The sequence below is a fragment of the Pieris brassicae genome, chromosome 1 (genome assembly GCF_905147105.1).
Source record: "Pieris brassicae chromosome 1, ilPieBrab1.1, whole genome shotgun sequence".
Lineage (NCBI taxonomy): Eukaryota > Metazoa > Arthropoda > Insecta > Lepidoptera > Pieridae > Pieris > Pieris brassicae.
Window position 1 is genome coordinate 4,113,731 of NC_059665.1, and position 13,803 is coordinate 4,127,533.

A 13,803-nucleotide genomic window follows, 5' to 3' on the forward strand; every position below is an offset into this window, starting at 1 on the left:
AGGAAGCAATCTTACCGATAAATTTAAGGAATATCTTAATTTTTTACTGTATTTCATAATTCAGCATTTAAGCGGTTTGTTCCAAATCTATTAAAACGGTATTTTTTATACTATTTTATAAAACTTGCGCATTGCGAGCCAAAAACATTTTCAAAATATTCTGGTAAAAAAATATTCTCCAAAATTATACATTTCAAATGATGCTGTATAGTTTCTTTATAATTATTATCGGTATTACTTTTTATCGTCGTGAGTAAATTATTAAGTGATTTTTTCTATGTTCAATTACAATTGAATATAAATGAATGTGGACCGTGTTATCAGTCATTTTTCCTTAATCCATCGTTGTGTAAAGATGAAAGTGTTGTTTTGTATATTTGTTGTAAGTGGGTGTGTTGCAACCAATTCTTTATCAATAGGTAAGGACATGTGTAACGTTACATTAGGTATTAAATGATGTAGTATCCGATATGGATCATTATTTCAGATTTAGGTATATTTTTTCCTTTCTTAATTTAACGAGGAGTTACTATTTCGGCTCTTCCCAGTTGTGACTGTTATATGTTGTTTCTTCCTTGTCTAATGAGAAATGGAATAAATTTAAACGAGATAAAATCATTGTAATAAAATAATTTTTATTATTATAAGCATATTTTTTATTTGGTTCCAGTTTGCAGGTACCAGATTAAACAATGGAAAGTATATAATATAAATGGATATAGTGATACCTAGTTTCAAATTTAATTTCATGCATTTTATCCGTAAAACTTTGAAAATTTCTATTTCATTCTACTTAAAATGCGATAATAGAGCGCGATTTGTTCGTGATACGAGCATAATCATTATTTTTTCATATTTACTTTCAGATGGCCTAACAAATTTATTTATTCGAGCGGGCAAAAACAAATTAAATCAGTCAGACTGGGGCACAATACATGATTTGGCCGAAATATTATATTTGCCGCAAGATAATTTTGTAAACGAAGAAACAAGAGTGGCAGGCAGATCGGTTAGTTGCTTGATTTTTATTTCCGATACTAAACCATCAATGGGGTAAAATATATATTGTTCATTTCTGCCTAAATGGACACGAAAATCTCCAGAGGTTCTCGTAAGGTAACCTGGCCTGGCTGGTGTTGGCGTACTTAGAGACACTTTCAGTGCCTTACAATTTAAGTGTAAAGCGGAGAAACTCGATAGGTTTGGGTGCAGCCCACTCGGACCCGTTCTCTATATATCCCATTTACCTATGCATGCTAAATTAGAGCTAATTGCCATAAGAGACTACAAAGTATTTTGCTTTGTTTAAGTTTTATTTATATGATTAAATTATACCACATTAAATGATAATATTGTTACGAGCTAGGGGATCGGATAGAAAATGCCGTGGATTTATTCAAGGGTTTATTTCTTGATAAATCAATGAGGAATTTATGGGCACAAAATTAATTGCAGAGATTCACTAATAACACACAAAAACACAGTCACTAATTACTTCACTTATGCACACTTCACACAGTACTTTATCACTTTATTCGCACTTTATCGCTTCGGTGTTTCGCTCTTGTTATCGCATTCAAAACTAAGTGACTAGTCGCGTTTCGGCTCGCTTATATATCCCTGGGAATAATTCTAAACAATATTCGAGAACTTTCTAGGCGGGCTTGCTACTGAGTAGCGATTGCACAATTCTAGAACGTTTGCACTCTTTGTCTCTTTCGCACGTTGCTCCGTCCTTGTCGTACGGCGTTCTAGAGTGCTCGTCTAGTTTCCAGAAAGTTCTGATCTTCTCTCTCTCTCTCTCGTATCATTTCGTCCTTGTCTCACACCTAGAAAGTTCGGTCTAGAATATTCCTTCACCAAAGGGGTATAACTAGGCCTGAAAACGCCTGAAAACGGGTCTCCTGTAAACTGCACCACTCGACTACGCATGTTCTGAAACCGACTGAAAAAAGGTTTCAGCTTCCTGAAAACTAGGGTAACATTATGAAAATTACAATTAACTAATATGTGATTGAGCCTCTCCTGAAACGGTCAGAAATCATATTTCAGCCTGCTGAAAAGTTCTCTAACTAGTGGAAAAATCTAGAAACATTGTAGTCGACCCGTCTTCGTAACAATATCTATCTAGTCCATAAGTTCTGTTACAAATGAAAATGCATTTTTTTATTGAAGTAATGTAATATTATTAAACATTTATGATTTAGGCCATGTCTTGTATATCGACGATAAGTACCGAGCTTCAGGTCTTCTTTTATAATACGCGACAGAGTCCTAGCGGGAATCTTCATTTCTTGCAATAAGATAATAATTAATTGGCTTCCTAATGGGGTTTCGACGAATTCTGGCTTTAACGGTATTAACAGCCTATGTAGTTCCAACAGCACGCGGCCGCCCCGAACTTTTCTGGCCTTCGACAGATGAAGTGTTGTTTTATCTGTTAATAGTATGATATACGAACATATGGCTGATATCGAGCTATTGAAGTGTCTGGAATATGACCGACGGTTCCATTGTTCCTTCCTTTGTGCAAGGCGATCACCGCAATCCTATTTACTTTAACGAACCATTCCATATTGTAACACGAAAAAATATGTGAAATGGCGCAAAATCGAAAGGAGTTTTTAAAATAATATACGTGTTCCAAATTCCAATAAAATAAAATGTTGAAAAAAAGGAAAGTTTTTATCTAATAGTATTTACGGCCAGACTAATTATATTATTTATTACCTTTTTACTTAAAGTGACATTTATGTTCGACTGTTAATCTCAAATATTGTGATTTATAGTATTAATGTAGTCATTACTGTAATGTATATAGATTAGTAATAATAATAGCATTTATTGCACATAAACATACCTAAAAATGTGAAGTACTATAATAATGCAAGCCGGTTAATTTATACATTTTACAGCTTGTCCTTGGACGGCCTCCTCCCTTTTAGATTTACGTATCCACATAGGACCAGCTGCTCAACTTATATCATTTTCCCATATTTTTATATGTCTTCCTCGTTTCCTTTTGTCGTGGGCGAGGAATCCATTTTGTCTTCTCTCATAATGTGTCCTGTCCATTTCCCTTTCAATTTTTTACTAGATGTAACACCATTTCTAAACTTTGTCAATGTATATATAGATACAACAATAAATTGCACATTCTTACCATTCCTTATTGTGAACATATTTGTCTTTAATGTTGTGTAGTTACATTAATTTCTCCTTTATGTTTTTTCAGAATCTATTTTGTGTTTTATGTCGGTCGGTATTCTCAGCATTCATCGATTTAGTAAATGCGGATGTAAAGGACGAAGATTTAGTCGATTCAATAGTTCTCATTTGTAATAGTTTATCCATTGTCAGTCCCAATGTGTGCCATGGAGTTGTGTTATTAAATGTGGTAAGTACATGTCTCTATGAAAGGCAGTTGGAATTTGCCTCTATATGCGTAGAATCACATTATCTTCTCTTAATTATCAGTGTAATTCAATATATTAATTTTTTTATTTATATTAATTCTATCTAAAATAAGATTCTCAAAGTGTTGAATTCACAAAAATCACAGCTCGCTTTATAATGGTCACAATTAAGTTTAAAAGAAGTACGTAGTTAGTTAAATGCTATAATATTGGTAAAAAATTTGGAACTTATATTTAATAAATAGCTTAGATTAGACGTTAGATATAATAATTCATAATATACAAATAAAACATGAAATCTTATTTTAAACAATATAACGTATAAATATATTGTTAAGAACCTGATCCGGTCGTTGTTATTAAATTATTAATTTTGAAAAAATAATAAAAATCAATTTTATTCCTACGGAATAAGTGATTAAATCCCTGTAATGATTTCAGCCAATTTTGTCATACATAATAAGAAATACGCCAGAAGCAGAAGCGAGCACATTTTGTAGTGTTTTCTTCCAAACCGCAATAGAAACTGAAAATTGTAGGTATAATGATGAAAGATTTGATTGGGAAGTTGAATTGCCCCCTCGTGGAGAAATTTCTAAGGTCAGTTTTCCTAGTGTACACATTCAATAACAGTAGGTTAAACACCGCTACCTAATACCGTTTTTAATAAGTTACTAACCATACGGATGATCTAAACTGTTATTTAAAAAAAAGGTTTTTACATTATCATAATTAAAAGTTTCAAAGGATGAATGAATTAATAAGTATAATAATAAATAAATGTAGGAAATCCAGTTACGACGCTTTTATACAAATAGTTTAGCTGTCACGGATAATCGAAAGTTTTACAAGCCAGACGCGCGTTCAAATTAATTGGTTAGGGTTGATTATGGTACATTCGATTTTTCTTTTTGCATGACATCTGTTCACTCGGTAAAGGTAACATTGTGAGGAATGTCCTAAGTCCAAAAATCAAATGACGAGCGTCAGGAACAGAAGAAATTCTTACGTACAAAAGAAAATTGATCAAAAAAACAAAAGATATATTCAAGACTCATAAAGGGTTGCTCTAATATTGTTATTACGAACAAATCAAGGTTAATTAACTATCTGACACTTATCATTTAATAAATAGATAATCCAAGAACTTAATAATTTTACGATTACACGAATAAATAACTTTATCAACTGTATTTCAAATTCATTGACAACATGATAGAGTAATCATAATCCTTATGGAAACCACACATCCACGACCCTTATCAAATATTAAGCATTGTGGCGCTATCAAATATCCAAACACTACAGCGCTACAGCGTATGATTTATGGTGATATTCATAAACGAGACTTATCGCGAACTAAGACTCCCGTATGTGGAAATTTGATACATTGTTGATTTCGCACTCGTCTCGACACTGAATCTTATCCATAGTCCCGAAAGTCTACACCACATAACATGTTTTTTAAACGTATTTTATTATATTTTAAATAAGAAATGAATACTTGTAGTATTACTTTCCTATTATTGAACTAATGGGATAGACAATTTCAATATGTTTGTTAGAATACACTACAAATAAAAGTCTGTTTACAAAGATAGATAGATCATACATGTGACATTTGTAGACTTTTTTTAGCTTGGCATTTTACATTATATCATTTTTGCAGATTTCATATGATAGTAGGAAACCTCTAACAGTGGCGATAATCACAGATGCCCACATCGATCCTCTATACGAGGAAAACGGCGTAGCTGATTGTTCAGAACCAACATGTTGTAGAAAGGGACAGACATCGAGAAATCATAAATACTCGTACAATCCAGACAGAGATGAGTATATTATATTAAGAAGTTTAAATTTCGATAATGGTGAGCCTAATATAGATGTTGGTGTAGCTAAAACGTTACGGGAGGTTAGAAATGTTACTAGAAAGAGTGAGAGGTTGGCGCCTCCAGCAGGATATTGGGGCGATTACAGGAATTGCGATTCACCGCTTTGGGCGTACGATGACTTGGTGGATAGAATACATTCATCACATAAGGTAATTCTGACAGAGGTTTGCTAGATGTGACAAGAAGTTACAGACATAATTGTTAATCAAAATACGGTTCCGTAAAACTTGTACTATACAAACCTTTTTTTCTGTAACGCCTAATAGCTTTAGCAATTGCAATTTAAACCACTATGGTGAGTTTTTATACCGCGTAATCCAATGGTTGCGATGCTACGTATATTGAAAGAAATATATCGAAATTGCATGTAGAAATAAAGTTATGGCACCGATCCTTTTTTTACTTAAGGGCCGTTTTAAATTTTTACCATAAAGTAAGACTGCCTCCACATTTATGTATACAAAAATATAAGTAAAGTTAATAAAGTTAAATACTTTACTGGCAAGTGGCTAATTTAGAACAACTTTTAGGATATAGACATTATTTATTACATGGGAGATACGATTGATCATCATGTATGGGAAACCACCTACGAGTTGATTGATGAAGTAAATCAATACCTCGTAAATAAATTGCGTAAAACGTTTGGCGACGTCCCTGTCATAGCTACTATTGGAAACCATGAATCTCAGCCGACTAATCAGTAAGTATAAATTATTTCAGATACAATGACTACATTTCTCTCTTACGGTCAGTAAGCTGTAGCGTTTATTCTCTTAAAATTCGTAAAATTCATTCTTGCTGCAATTTGATGGACTGAGAATGCGTAGCTAATCATCGAGTCGCTAGTGAAATTCTGATATATATTTGCAAGTCATTCAAGAATTCAACAGCAGACGTAGTACATTGGTTCTTTAAAAAAATATCTAAAATATTTGCAAATTTTTACACAAAATGTGACTAACTGTGATAAAAAACTAGGACTTTAGTATGAAGCTTTTTTTCTTGAAAGCTAGGCTAGCAGGTCTACGTAAGCGAAAAGGACTAAAAGCTTAAATTCATATGTAACTAATGTGTTGTAATCATTAAAAAGTTCTATTCAATTAGATTTGCCCCTGAAAGAATTACACAGGAAAAGTTAAACACAACCTGGCTGTACGAGAGCTTAGCCCGGAAATGGGGAGTATATTTAACAGAGGAAGCGAAGGCAACGCTGCGTAGACAAGGCGATTTTTCTATGGTTTTACGACCGGGCTTGAGAGTAATATCACTTAACACTAATATCGCTTATAAGAACAATTGGTAAGTTGTTGTATGGAATCTCATAACTTGTAGCAAGTTTTAAAGGTGTCGTTAGACTAGAAATTTGGTTACGAAACATGGTATAGTTCGAAATTGAAGCCAGGTTCTCTAGGTGATTTACGAGAGCATACAAATCCTGTTTAGTATTTTATATTTCTACTCGAGGCTTTAACATCGTTGCTTATTAAAATAAAATGAAATTTTTGTTTACATTTAAATCTTGTTTACTATCTATTTAAGACAATACAAATAGCTACATTTGCTAACATTTACAGGTGGGTAGTGTTTGATCCACTGGATGCTAAAACTCATCTAGATTGGTTAGTAAATGAACTATACAAAGCAGAAAAAGCCGGTGAAAAAGTTCATATACTGACACACATTCCTCCTGGAGTTCATGACTTAGTAAATCCATGGACACGGGAATACAATAGAATCGTGAATAGGTAAATCCTTTTTATTTAAACACGGTTTGGCAACAGAATTTTTTAAGAGCTTCATAATAATTAAGAATGTACTTTAAATATTTAATTATTATGATAAACATTACAAAAAAAGAAAAGTATAAACAGTCTTAATTATAAAATTTAATTAAACATCATATAGATCATCACAGTTCTCAGGGTGTAATGTCTGTTCTTACACGAATCTTTATTTACGCATGGTTTAAAATTTAAATTATCAATCTAGTTATTAGTATTAAACATTCAGATAGATAAAGCTTAGGTGTCTGACCAGTGGGTTTACATTGTGGAACAATTTTCATGTCTGTTGTTTTTTTGCTATTATGTAATGTTTTTACAAGCTATTTTTACTGACTATAACTTGACTGGCCATAAATACTGTTACATAAAAACTTTTTTCAAATTTATAATCATTTTAAATTTGGAACACGTATATTATTTTAAAAATTTCTTTCGATTTTGCGCCACTTCAAATTTTTTTTTCGTGTTAATTATCAACGTACAATATGCAATGGGTACAGTAGTGCGTACCCTAATATGTATTACGAAATTCTGGACGAGACACCTAAGAAAAATTTAATTCCCGAAAGCTCACTCTGTTGCTGCTCTCAAAATAACCCTAGATTTGCCAATAACAGCTTTGTAACAATGTATATTTTAGATTTCAACAAACAATAGCAGCAGAATTCAATGGTCACACTCACACAGATGAGTTTAAGATATTTTACAGTATTGAAGATAAGGATATTCCTATAGCTGTATCATGGGGTGGCGGAAGTGCCAGCGCATACACGAAAAATAACGTGAACTATAAGATAGTTGTGCTTGATCCTAATAACTACGTAAGTTTTTTAAATGCATTATGATGATCGTGCCGATGAAAGACCAACAACATTGGTGAAGACATCACCATTAGTGATAATGTATGGTAGTGTCTAAACAATCTGAAACCTTTATTATATTATATAACAGTGTATTAAATGAAATGAAATAAGGATGTTGATTCAAAAATTTTAGTTAAAGTATAACATATATTAGAGGTTCAGAAAACAATTCAGTTGTAATAGACTTACCAAGCTTCGTTGTCTGTGACAAGAGATGGCGCTATATTACATTTAGTTTACCTACAGACTATATGTAGTCAGTTGATAATACACTATTAACGGACTTAAAAAACAGGAGAGGATTTAAAACATGACGTCTTTTTCCTTTTTTTAATTTAAGACTTGACTTCAACACTAGGCTCCAAAATAGTAAAAACATACACCTTCAGCGCCTTGCAATCTGCGTTCGTGATATTTTTTCTTAATGTAGCAAAGCAAGCAAGCTGATGTGTGATCAGACTTCCGTGCGTCAAGCACACCGTCGGTCTAGGGAATGCCATTTTCCTCACGGTTTAGGCCATCTCAACGCCTACCGTAAATCGCATATTTTTAAATTAAAAAATTATGTTATTAATTTGATTTCAGAACCCTATAAGCATCAGCAACTACGTGTATAACTTAACAGAAGCAAACTTAACGCCAAATAGACGACCGCATTGGTTCAAACTCTACGATTTCAAAAACACGTATGGTGTCAAAGACCTTTCTCCAAATTCATTGAATGAGCTGGTATACTCAATGGTGACAGACAAAAAATATTTATTAGATATTTATAGCGCATTTTACTCAAAACTAAGTGACGCAAGGTGGCCGTATTGCTCAAACGATTGCAAAATAGCCAATATATGTAGAATTGTTGTCACTGTACTTTTTGACCGCAAAAAGTGTGAGGAATTAACAAAATTGTTTTATTCCACAAAATAAAACATTATTAAAATTTACTGTTTTATTCTACAAAACTTAACAATACCTACTTATTATTAACTAATGATCTTGTATACTTAACCAAGTAATTTGGGGTTGCCATTTCAGGTCTTTGCTTGGTATATGATCGAGTGCCAACATCTAAAAATAAAATTTACAGATTAAAAACTAAATTAAAATCACCTTAAATACAATTTTTTTTTAAAGAAATTATTCCTTGAGTATTAGTAAATTAAAATAATCTGTTAGTAGAAATATATTCTAAACATTCCTATACCTGATGCCTAATAAAGTGAATTATTTTCTCAACATGTTCTGCCTTAGTATCCACAGACAATGAATAAAATCTTCTCCACACAGCTGAAGCCAAAATCTTATCATCTTCTAGACCTTCATCATATCCCACAAGGGCTGCTTGAAATTGTTCAGAGAGTTCAGTCACTTGTTTTCTGGCTACTACTATATTTGCACCCTGACAAGGTGAAAATTTTAAATTATAGCAACAATTTTATAAACATTACTGAATTGAATCAAAAAGACTACATGCTGAATATATTATTTAACACTGTCTTCACTTATTATTTATGTATATTCACAAATCGAAGCTAGGACCACTTGGCACTTAACCCAAAAGTGTCTAATATATCGGCCTTGTAGAATAATTGCATATTTATTCTGTAGTAAATTAAAACTTCATTTAAATTACTGCAATGAGAACAAGTAGGGTATTCTTAGATTTACTATGACTAATATACAACTTTAAAAAATTCTATACAAATTTCTGCTTCCGTAATATATTTATATAAATAATCCATTTACTTCTAATACAGTTATTATACAAGAGTTTAAACATCTAAACCACGGAGGCAGTTCAATTGAAAATTACAGCAGCAGGAAATCAAGCTTATTGTTACAGAAAGTATAATAAGTTACACTCTAATACATTGTTATCTTAAGTGGAGCTATGATATGAAAGAACTAAGCAATAGTACCTCAAGTAATTTTATCCTATTAGCAACATCTGCCCACAAAGCTTCAATAACACAATTTCTAACAAAATGGCCATCTCCTTTAACCATCTTCTTTTTCTCTCCAGCAACTGTTACATCTTCTGCCATATATCTAACCAATATCAGCCAAACATGAAGCTCGGTAATGATAAACCATGATGCAAATGTATCAGGAAGTTCAAGGATATCAAACCATTCTTGATAGCATACTTTTTCAGGGACACACTCATACAGGAAGTAGCCTGTTAATTTTAAGCGCTGAAAAGTTACATTTTCAATAAGATCTTTAGTGAAATACACTGGCCCCTGTGAAGAACTTTCTTGTGCTACTAAGTTTAGTACAGGATAATAGAATAATCTCTAACTTAATCTTTTGGTCTATATGAAAAATTTAAATCTCTACATACTTAGGAATCCAAATATGGCAATCATTGTTTCAAAATCTAACATTTTAACACTAAATGTAAATATGTATGATAGAAATGTGAAGCGTTTTGGCATGTTCTATATAACTAGAAACTTGTATGTATTAAGATGATCGTGCCGATGTTGAAACATTACCGTTCTCTCTTTATCCATCCATCCGACAGCTTTCATAAATTTTTTTACATAACTTTCCTCGGCGGCTATCGTACTTTGTGGTTTTTTGATAATTTTGGCGTAATAGGGACTAAAGATAGTAACTCTTGCATAATCAACATATTTTTGTCCTCTGTATTGGCGAATAACCTATAAGCGAGGAATACACTCAATTATTTTTACTTGATAATATAATAATTATAATCTTATGAGAATAACTTACTTGATTTAAAATTCTATTTCTGAACATGTTTTACAATATTGCGAAATGTTTTAAATAACTAAATTATTTAAATATAATGTATTTTTTTACATTCTTACTAAAACCCAATAATTCATTATCAATTTTAAAATGGGAATAGTGAAGATTAATGTTAAACTATTTGGGAAATCAGAAAATAGCTAATAAATAAATTAATATTAATTCTATAATACATTATACATAGTATCACCATAGGATGAAGTAAGCACAGATCAAGTAGACTATAGGTAAGTAGTAAACTTTATACCATATCCTATTTATAATGTACTCTATGCTTTATACTGTCAGATGTATAATATTATGACTACAGCCTACTATCAAGTTTCAATTAAGCATAGGGATAGCTAATATCCGCGCCACTACTGTCGACGTCAAAGGATTTTGTGCGTTGTTCAAAGTACAAAAACCATTTGTTATAATAGGATAACGCATCATAACAAATAATTGAATCTTATTTTACGTATAGAAATTATGAATTCATATGAGTTCTTATTAAATAAAATCTGACCCGTCTTCAGAATAAAATGAATTTTCGTATCAAATAATTTTATTAAGGTATAAGTTCAGAAACTTACTGCTATTTCCGAGAAGGTTTTACTATCTCATCTGAAAAACTGATACAGATATATAATCACGGAGCGACAGTGAGGGCCAGGGATGACGAGAGTTTACAAGCGCGCCTTTAGGGTGCGCTGCAGCCACACTGCTGTCGGTACGTTTAAGTTTGAGTAGTACATATTTTCACGATGGACTCTGACGAAAATACACTGTTCTTAGTGTTATATACTTATTTGTATACAACATATAAACAACTCTTATATATATATATAAACTTTATGATAAAACGGTATGTTTAAACAGCTTCATAGTTTGTTTTCTTCGGCTTCGGGAAGATATTATGAGGAATTAGGAAGGAAATAAAGGTATTTTAATAAAGGAAATTTTGTAATTCTTGTAATTGTGTCATTATATTTTGACTTAACAGAAATTAAAGTACTAAACTACTTAATAAAGAAATAAACTTTTATTTCTAAGCACAGCTGATAATTATTTTATTTCTAGATGCTGGCAATTGGCAATTTACCACAAAGTTGAAAGTAATTCGAACAACTGGTAACATTTAAATATTCTTATTGGTTTCTGAAGCAGGGCGCAGATATCGTATCGCGCATAGGTTATTTCTTCTATTACATAATTAAATTTTTGAAGAACCTTTTTTCAGCCCTCTCATATCATTTAGAAAAATGTTAGGGGCTGTAGGAAGAGTTGGAAGCAGCCTTTTGGCTGCTAAGTCCGTAGCTGAATGTGGAAAAATTGTGTCAGTCTCTACTGGTAACCGGAATTATGCTGCAAAAGCCGCAGGAAAGGGGCAAGGTAAGATAGTTGCAGTCATCGGTGCCGTCGTAGACGTACAGTTTGAAGACAATCTTCCATCCATCCTCAATGCTCTGGAAGTACAGAACCGTTCGCCAAGGCTCGTCCTTGAAGTGGCGCAACACTTGGGAGAAAACGTCGTGCGTACTATCGCTATGGACGGTACCGAAGGTTTGGTTCGCGGTCAGCCAGTTCTCGACTCAGGATCTCCTATTCGTATCCCGGTGGGAGTAGAAACTCTTGGTCGGATTATGAACGTCATTGGTGAGCCCATCGACGAACGCGGACCAATCCCAACCGACAAAACCGCTGCAATCCACGCTGAAGCTCCAGAGTTTGTGGATATGTCTGTACAACAGGAGATTCTTGTGACGGGAATCAAAGTTGTAGACTTATTAGCCCCATATGCCAAGGGAGGAAAGATTGGTTTGTTTGGAGGTGCCGGTGTAGGCAAGACCGTACTCATTATGGAGCTGATCAACAATGTAGCTAAGGCTCATGGTGGTTACTCTGTATTTGCTGGAGTTGGAGAGCGTACTCGTGAAGGTAATGACTTATACCATGAAATGATTGAGTCTGGAGTAATTTCACTAAAAGACAAGACCTCCAAAGTAGCTCTTGTGTATGGTCAGATGAATGAGCCCCCTGGTGCTCGTGCCCGTGTAGCCTTGACAGGTCTGACTGTGGCTGAATACTTCAGGGACCAAGAGGGTCAGGATGTATTGCTTTTTATTGACAACATTTTCCGTTTCACACAGGCTGGTTCCGAAGTATCTGCCCTTTTGGGTCGTATTCCATCAGCTGTAGGTTACCAGCCCACTCTAGCTACTGACATGGGTACTATGCAGGAACGTATTACTACTACAAAGAAGGGTTCTATTACATCTGTGCAGGCCATTTATGTGCCAGCTGATGACTTGACTGATCCTGCTCCGGCCACAACCTTCGCTCACTTGGATGCTACTACTGTGCTGTCCCGTGCTATTGCTGAGCTTGGTATTTACCCTGCTGTGGACCCTCTTGACTCAACTTCCCGTATCATGGATCCCAATATTATTGGTGAAGAGCACTACAATGTCGCCCGTGGCGTTCAGAAAATTCTACAAGACTACAAGTCCCTCCAGGATATTATTGCTATCTTGGGTATGGATGAGTTGTCTGAAGAAGACAAGCTGACCGTGTCACGTGCGCGTAAAATCCAAAGGTTCCTCTCTCAACCTTTCCAAGTAGCTGAAGTTTTCACTGGTCACCCAGGTAAACTGGTACCACTGGAAGAAACCATTAAAGGATTCTCAAAGATCCTGCAAGGACAATATGACCACCTTCCTGAAGTTGCCTTCTATATGGTTGGTCCTATTGAAGAAGTTGTAGCCAAGGCAGAAACACTAGCAAAGAATGCATAATAAACATGGTATGAATGGAAGAGACTGTAAACTTATGTCAAATAAACAATAGTTATAACTGCTTCTTTTTATTTTACTTTTGTAATTTTCAAATAAAATATCTGAGTGATCTAACTCACCTTATTCAATAAAGTAATAGAAAATATGGCATTACAATTTAATTTTTTTTTCCAAAATTATGACATTACTTCACATAATTTTTTAAATAATTTATTAAGGAGGTTTATTACATATAATTATTATTATGTGAGATGGGCACCTCTTTTCATTTTAAAAACAGATATAATATT

At 33.5% G+C, this 13,803-nt stretch overlaps 3 protein-coding genes across 3 annotated transcripts; 2 read left to right on the top strand and 1 right to left on the bottom strand.

The window, feature by feature from the left end:
• Nucleotides 1-281: 281 nt before the first annotated feature.
• On the top strand, nt 282-8,902 carry LOC123709753 (sphingomyelin phosphodiesterase 1-like). The gene is made up of 10 exons (XM_045661288.1): nt 282-419; nt 867-1,009; nt 3,236-3,397; nt 3,858-4,016; nt 5,086-5,460; nt 5,842-6,014; nt 6,419-6,613; nt 6,889-7,059; nt 7,739-7,919; nt 8,547-8,902. The coding sequence occupies exons 1-10, from the start codon at nt 302-304 to the stop codon at nt 8,883-8,885; spliced, it is 2,016 nt and encodes a 671-aa protein (XP_045517244.1). The 5' UTR covers nt 282-301; the 3' UTR covers nt 8,886-8,902.
• Nucleotides 8,893-10,916, bottom strand: LOC123709762 (ubiquinol-cytochrome-c reductase complex assembly factor 1). Its single transcript, XM_045661300.1, has 5 exons — nt 10,698-10,916; nt 10,457-10,624; nt 9,878-10,153; nt 9,163-9,357; nt 8,893-9,026 (listed from the first exon to the last, which is right to left on the bottom strand). The coding sequence occupies exons 1-5, from the start codon at nt 10,722-10,724 to the stop codon at nt 8,946-8,948; spliced, it is 747 nt and encodes a 248-aa protein (XP_045517256.1). The 5' UTR covers nt 10,725-10,916; the 3' UTR covers nt 8,893-8,945.
• Nucleotides 10,917-11,860: 944 nt separating this feature from the next.
• On the top strand, nt 11,861-13,571 carry LOC123720144 (ATP synthase subunit beta, mitochondrial). Its single transcript, XM_045676696.1, has one exon. The coding sequence runs from the start codon at nt 11,981-11,983 to the stop codon at nt 13,511-13,513; it is 1,533 nt and encodes a 510-aa protein (XP_045532652.1). The 5' UTR covers nt 11,861-11,980; the 3' UTR covers nt 13,514-13,571.
• Nucleotides 13,572-13,803: the final 232 nt, after the last annotated feature.

Bases quoted from the DNA above. Each gene is read 5' to 3' on its own strand.
- LOC123709762 (XM_045661300.1), bottom strand. From the start codon at position 10,724: ATGTTCAGAAATAGAATTTTAAATCAA. The intron at 10,625-10,697 runs GTAAGTTATTCT...CCTCGCTTATAG, and splicing joins GAAATAGAATTTTAAATCAA to GTTATTCGCCAATACAGAGG. The intron at 10,154-10,456 runs GTAATGTTTCAA...GTAACTTTTCAG, and splicing joins GGATGGATAAAGAGAGAACG to CGCTTAAAATTAACAGGCTA.
- LOC123709753 (XM_045661288.1), top strand. From the start codon at position 302: ATGAATGTGGACCGTGTTATCAGTCATTTTTCCTTAATCCATCGTTGT. The intron at 3,398-3,857 runs GTAAGTACATGT...TAATGATTTCAG, and splicing joins GAGTTGTGTTATTAAATGTG to CCAATTTTGTCATACATAAT. The intron at 6,614-6,888 runs GTAAGTTGTTGT...TAACATTTACAG, and splicing joins ATCGCTTATAAGAACAATTG to GTGGGTAGTGTTTGATCCAC.
- LOC123720144 (XM_045676696.1), top strand. From the start codon at position 11,981: ATGTTAGGGGCTGTAGGAAGAGTTGGAAGCAGCCTTTTGGCTGCTAAG.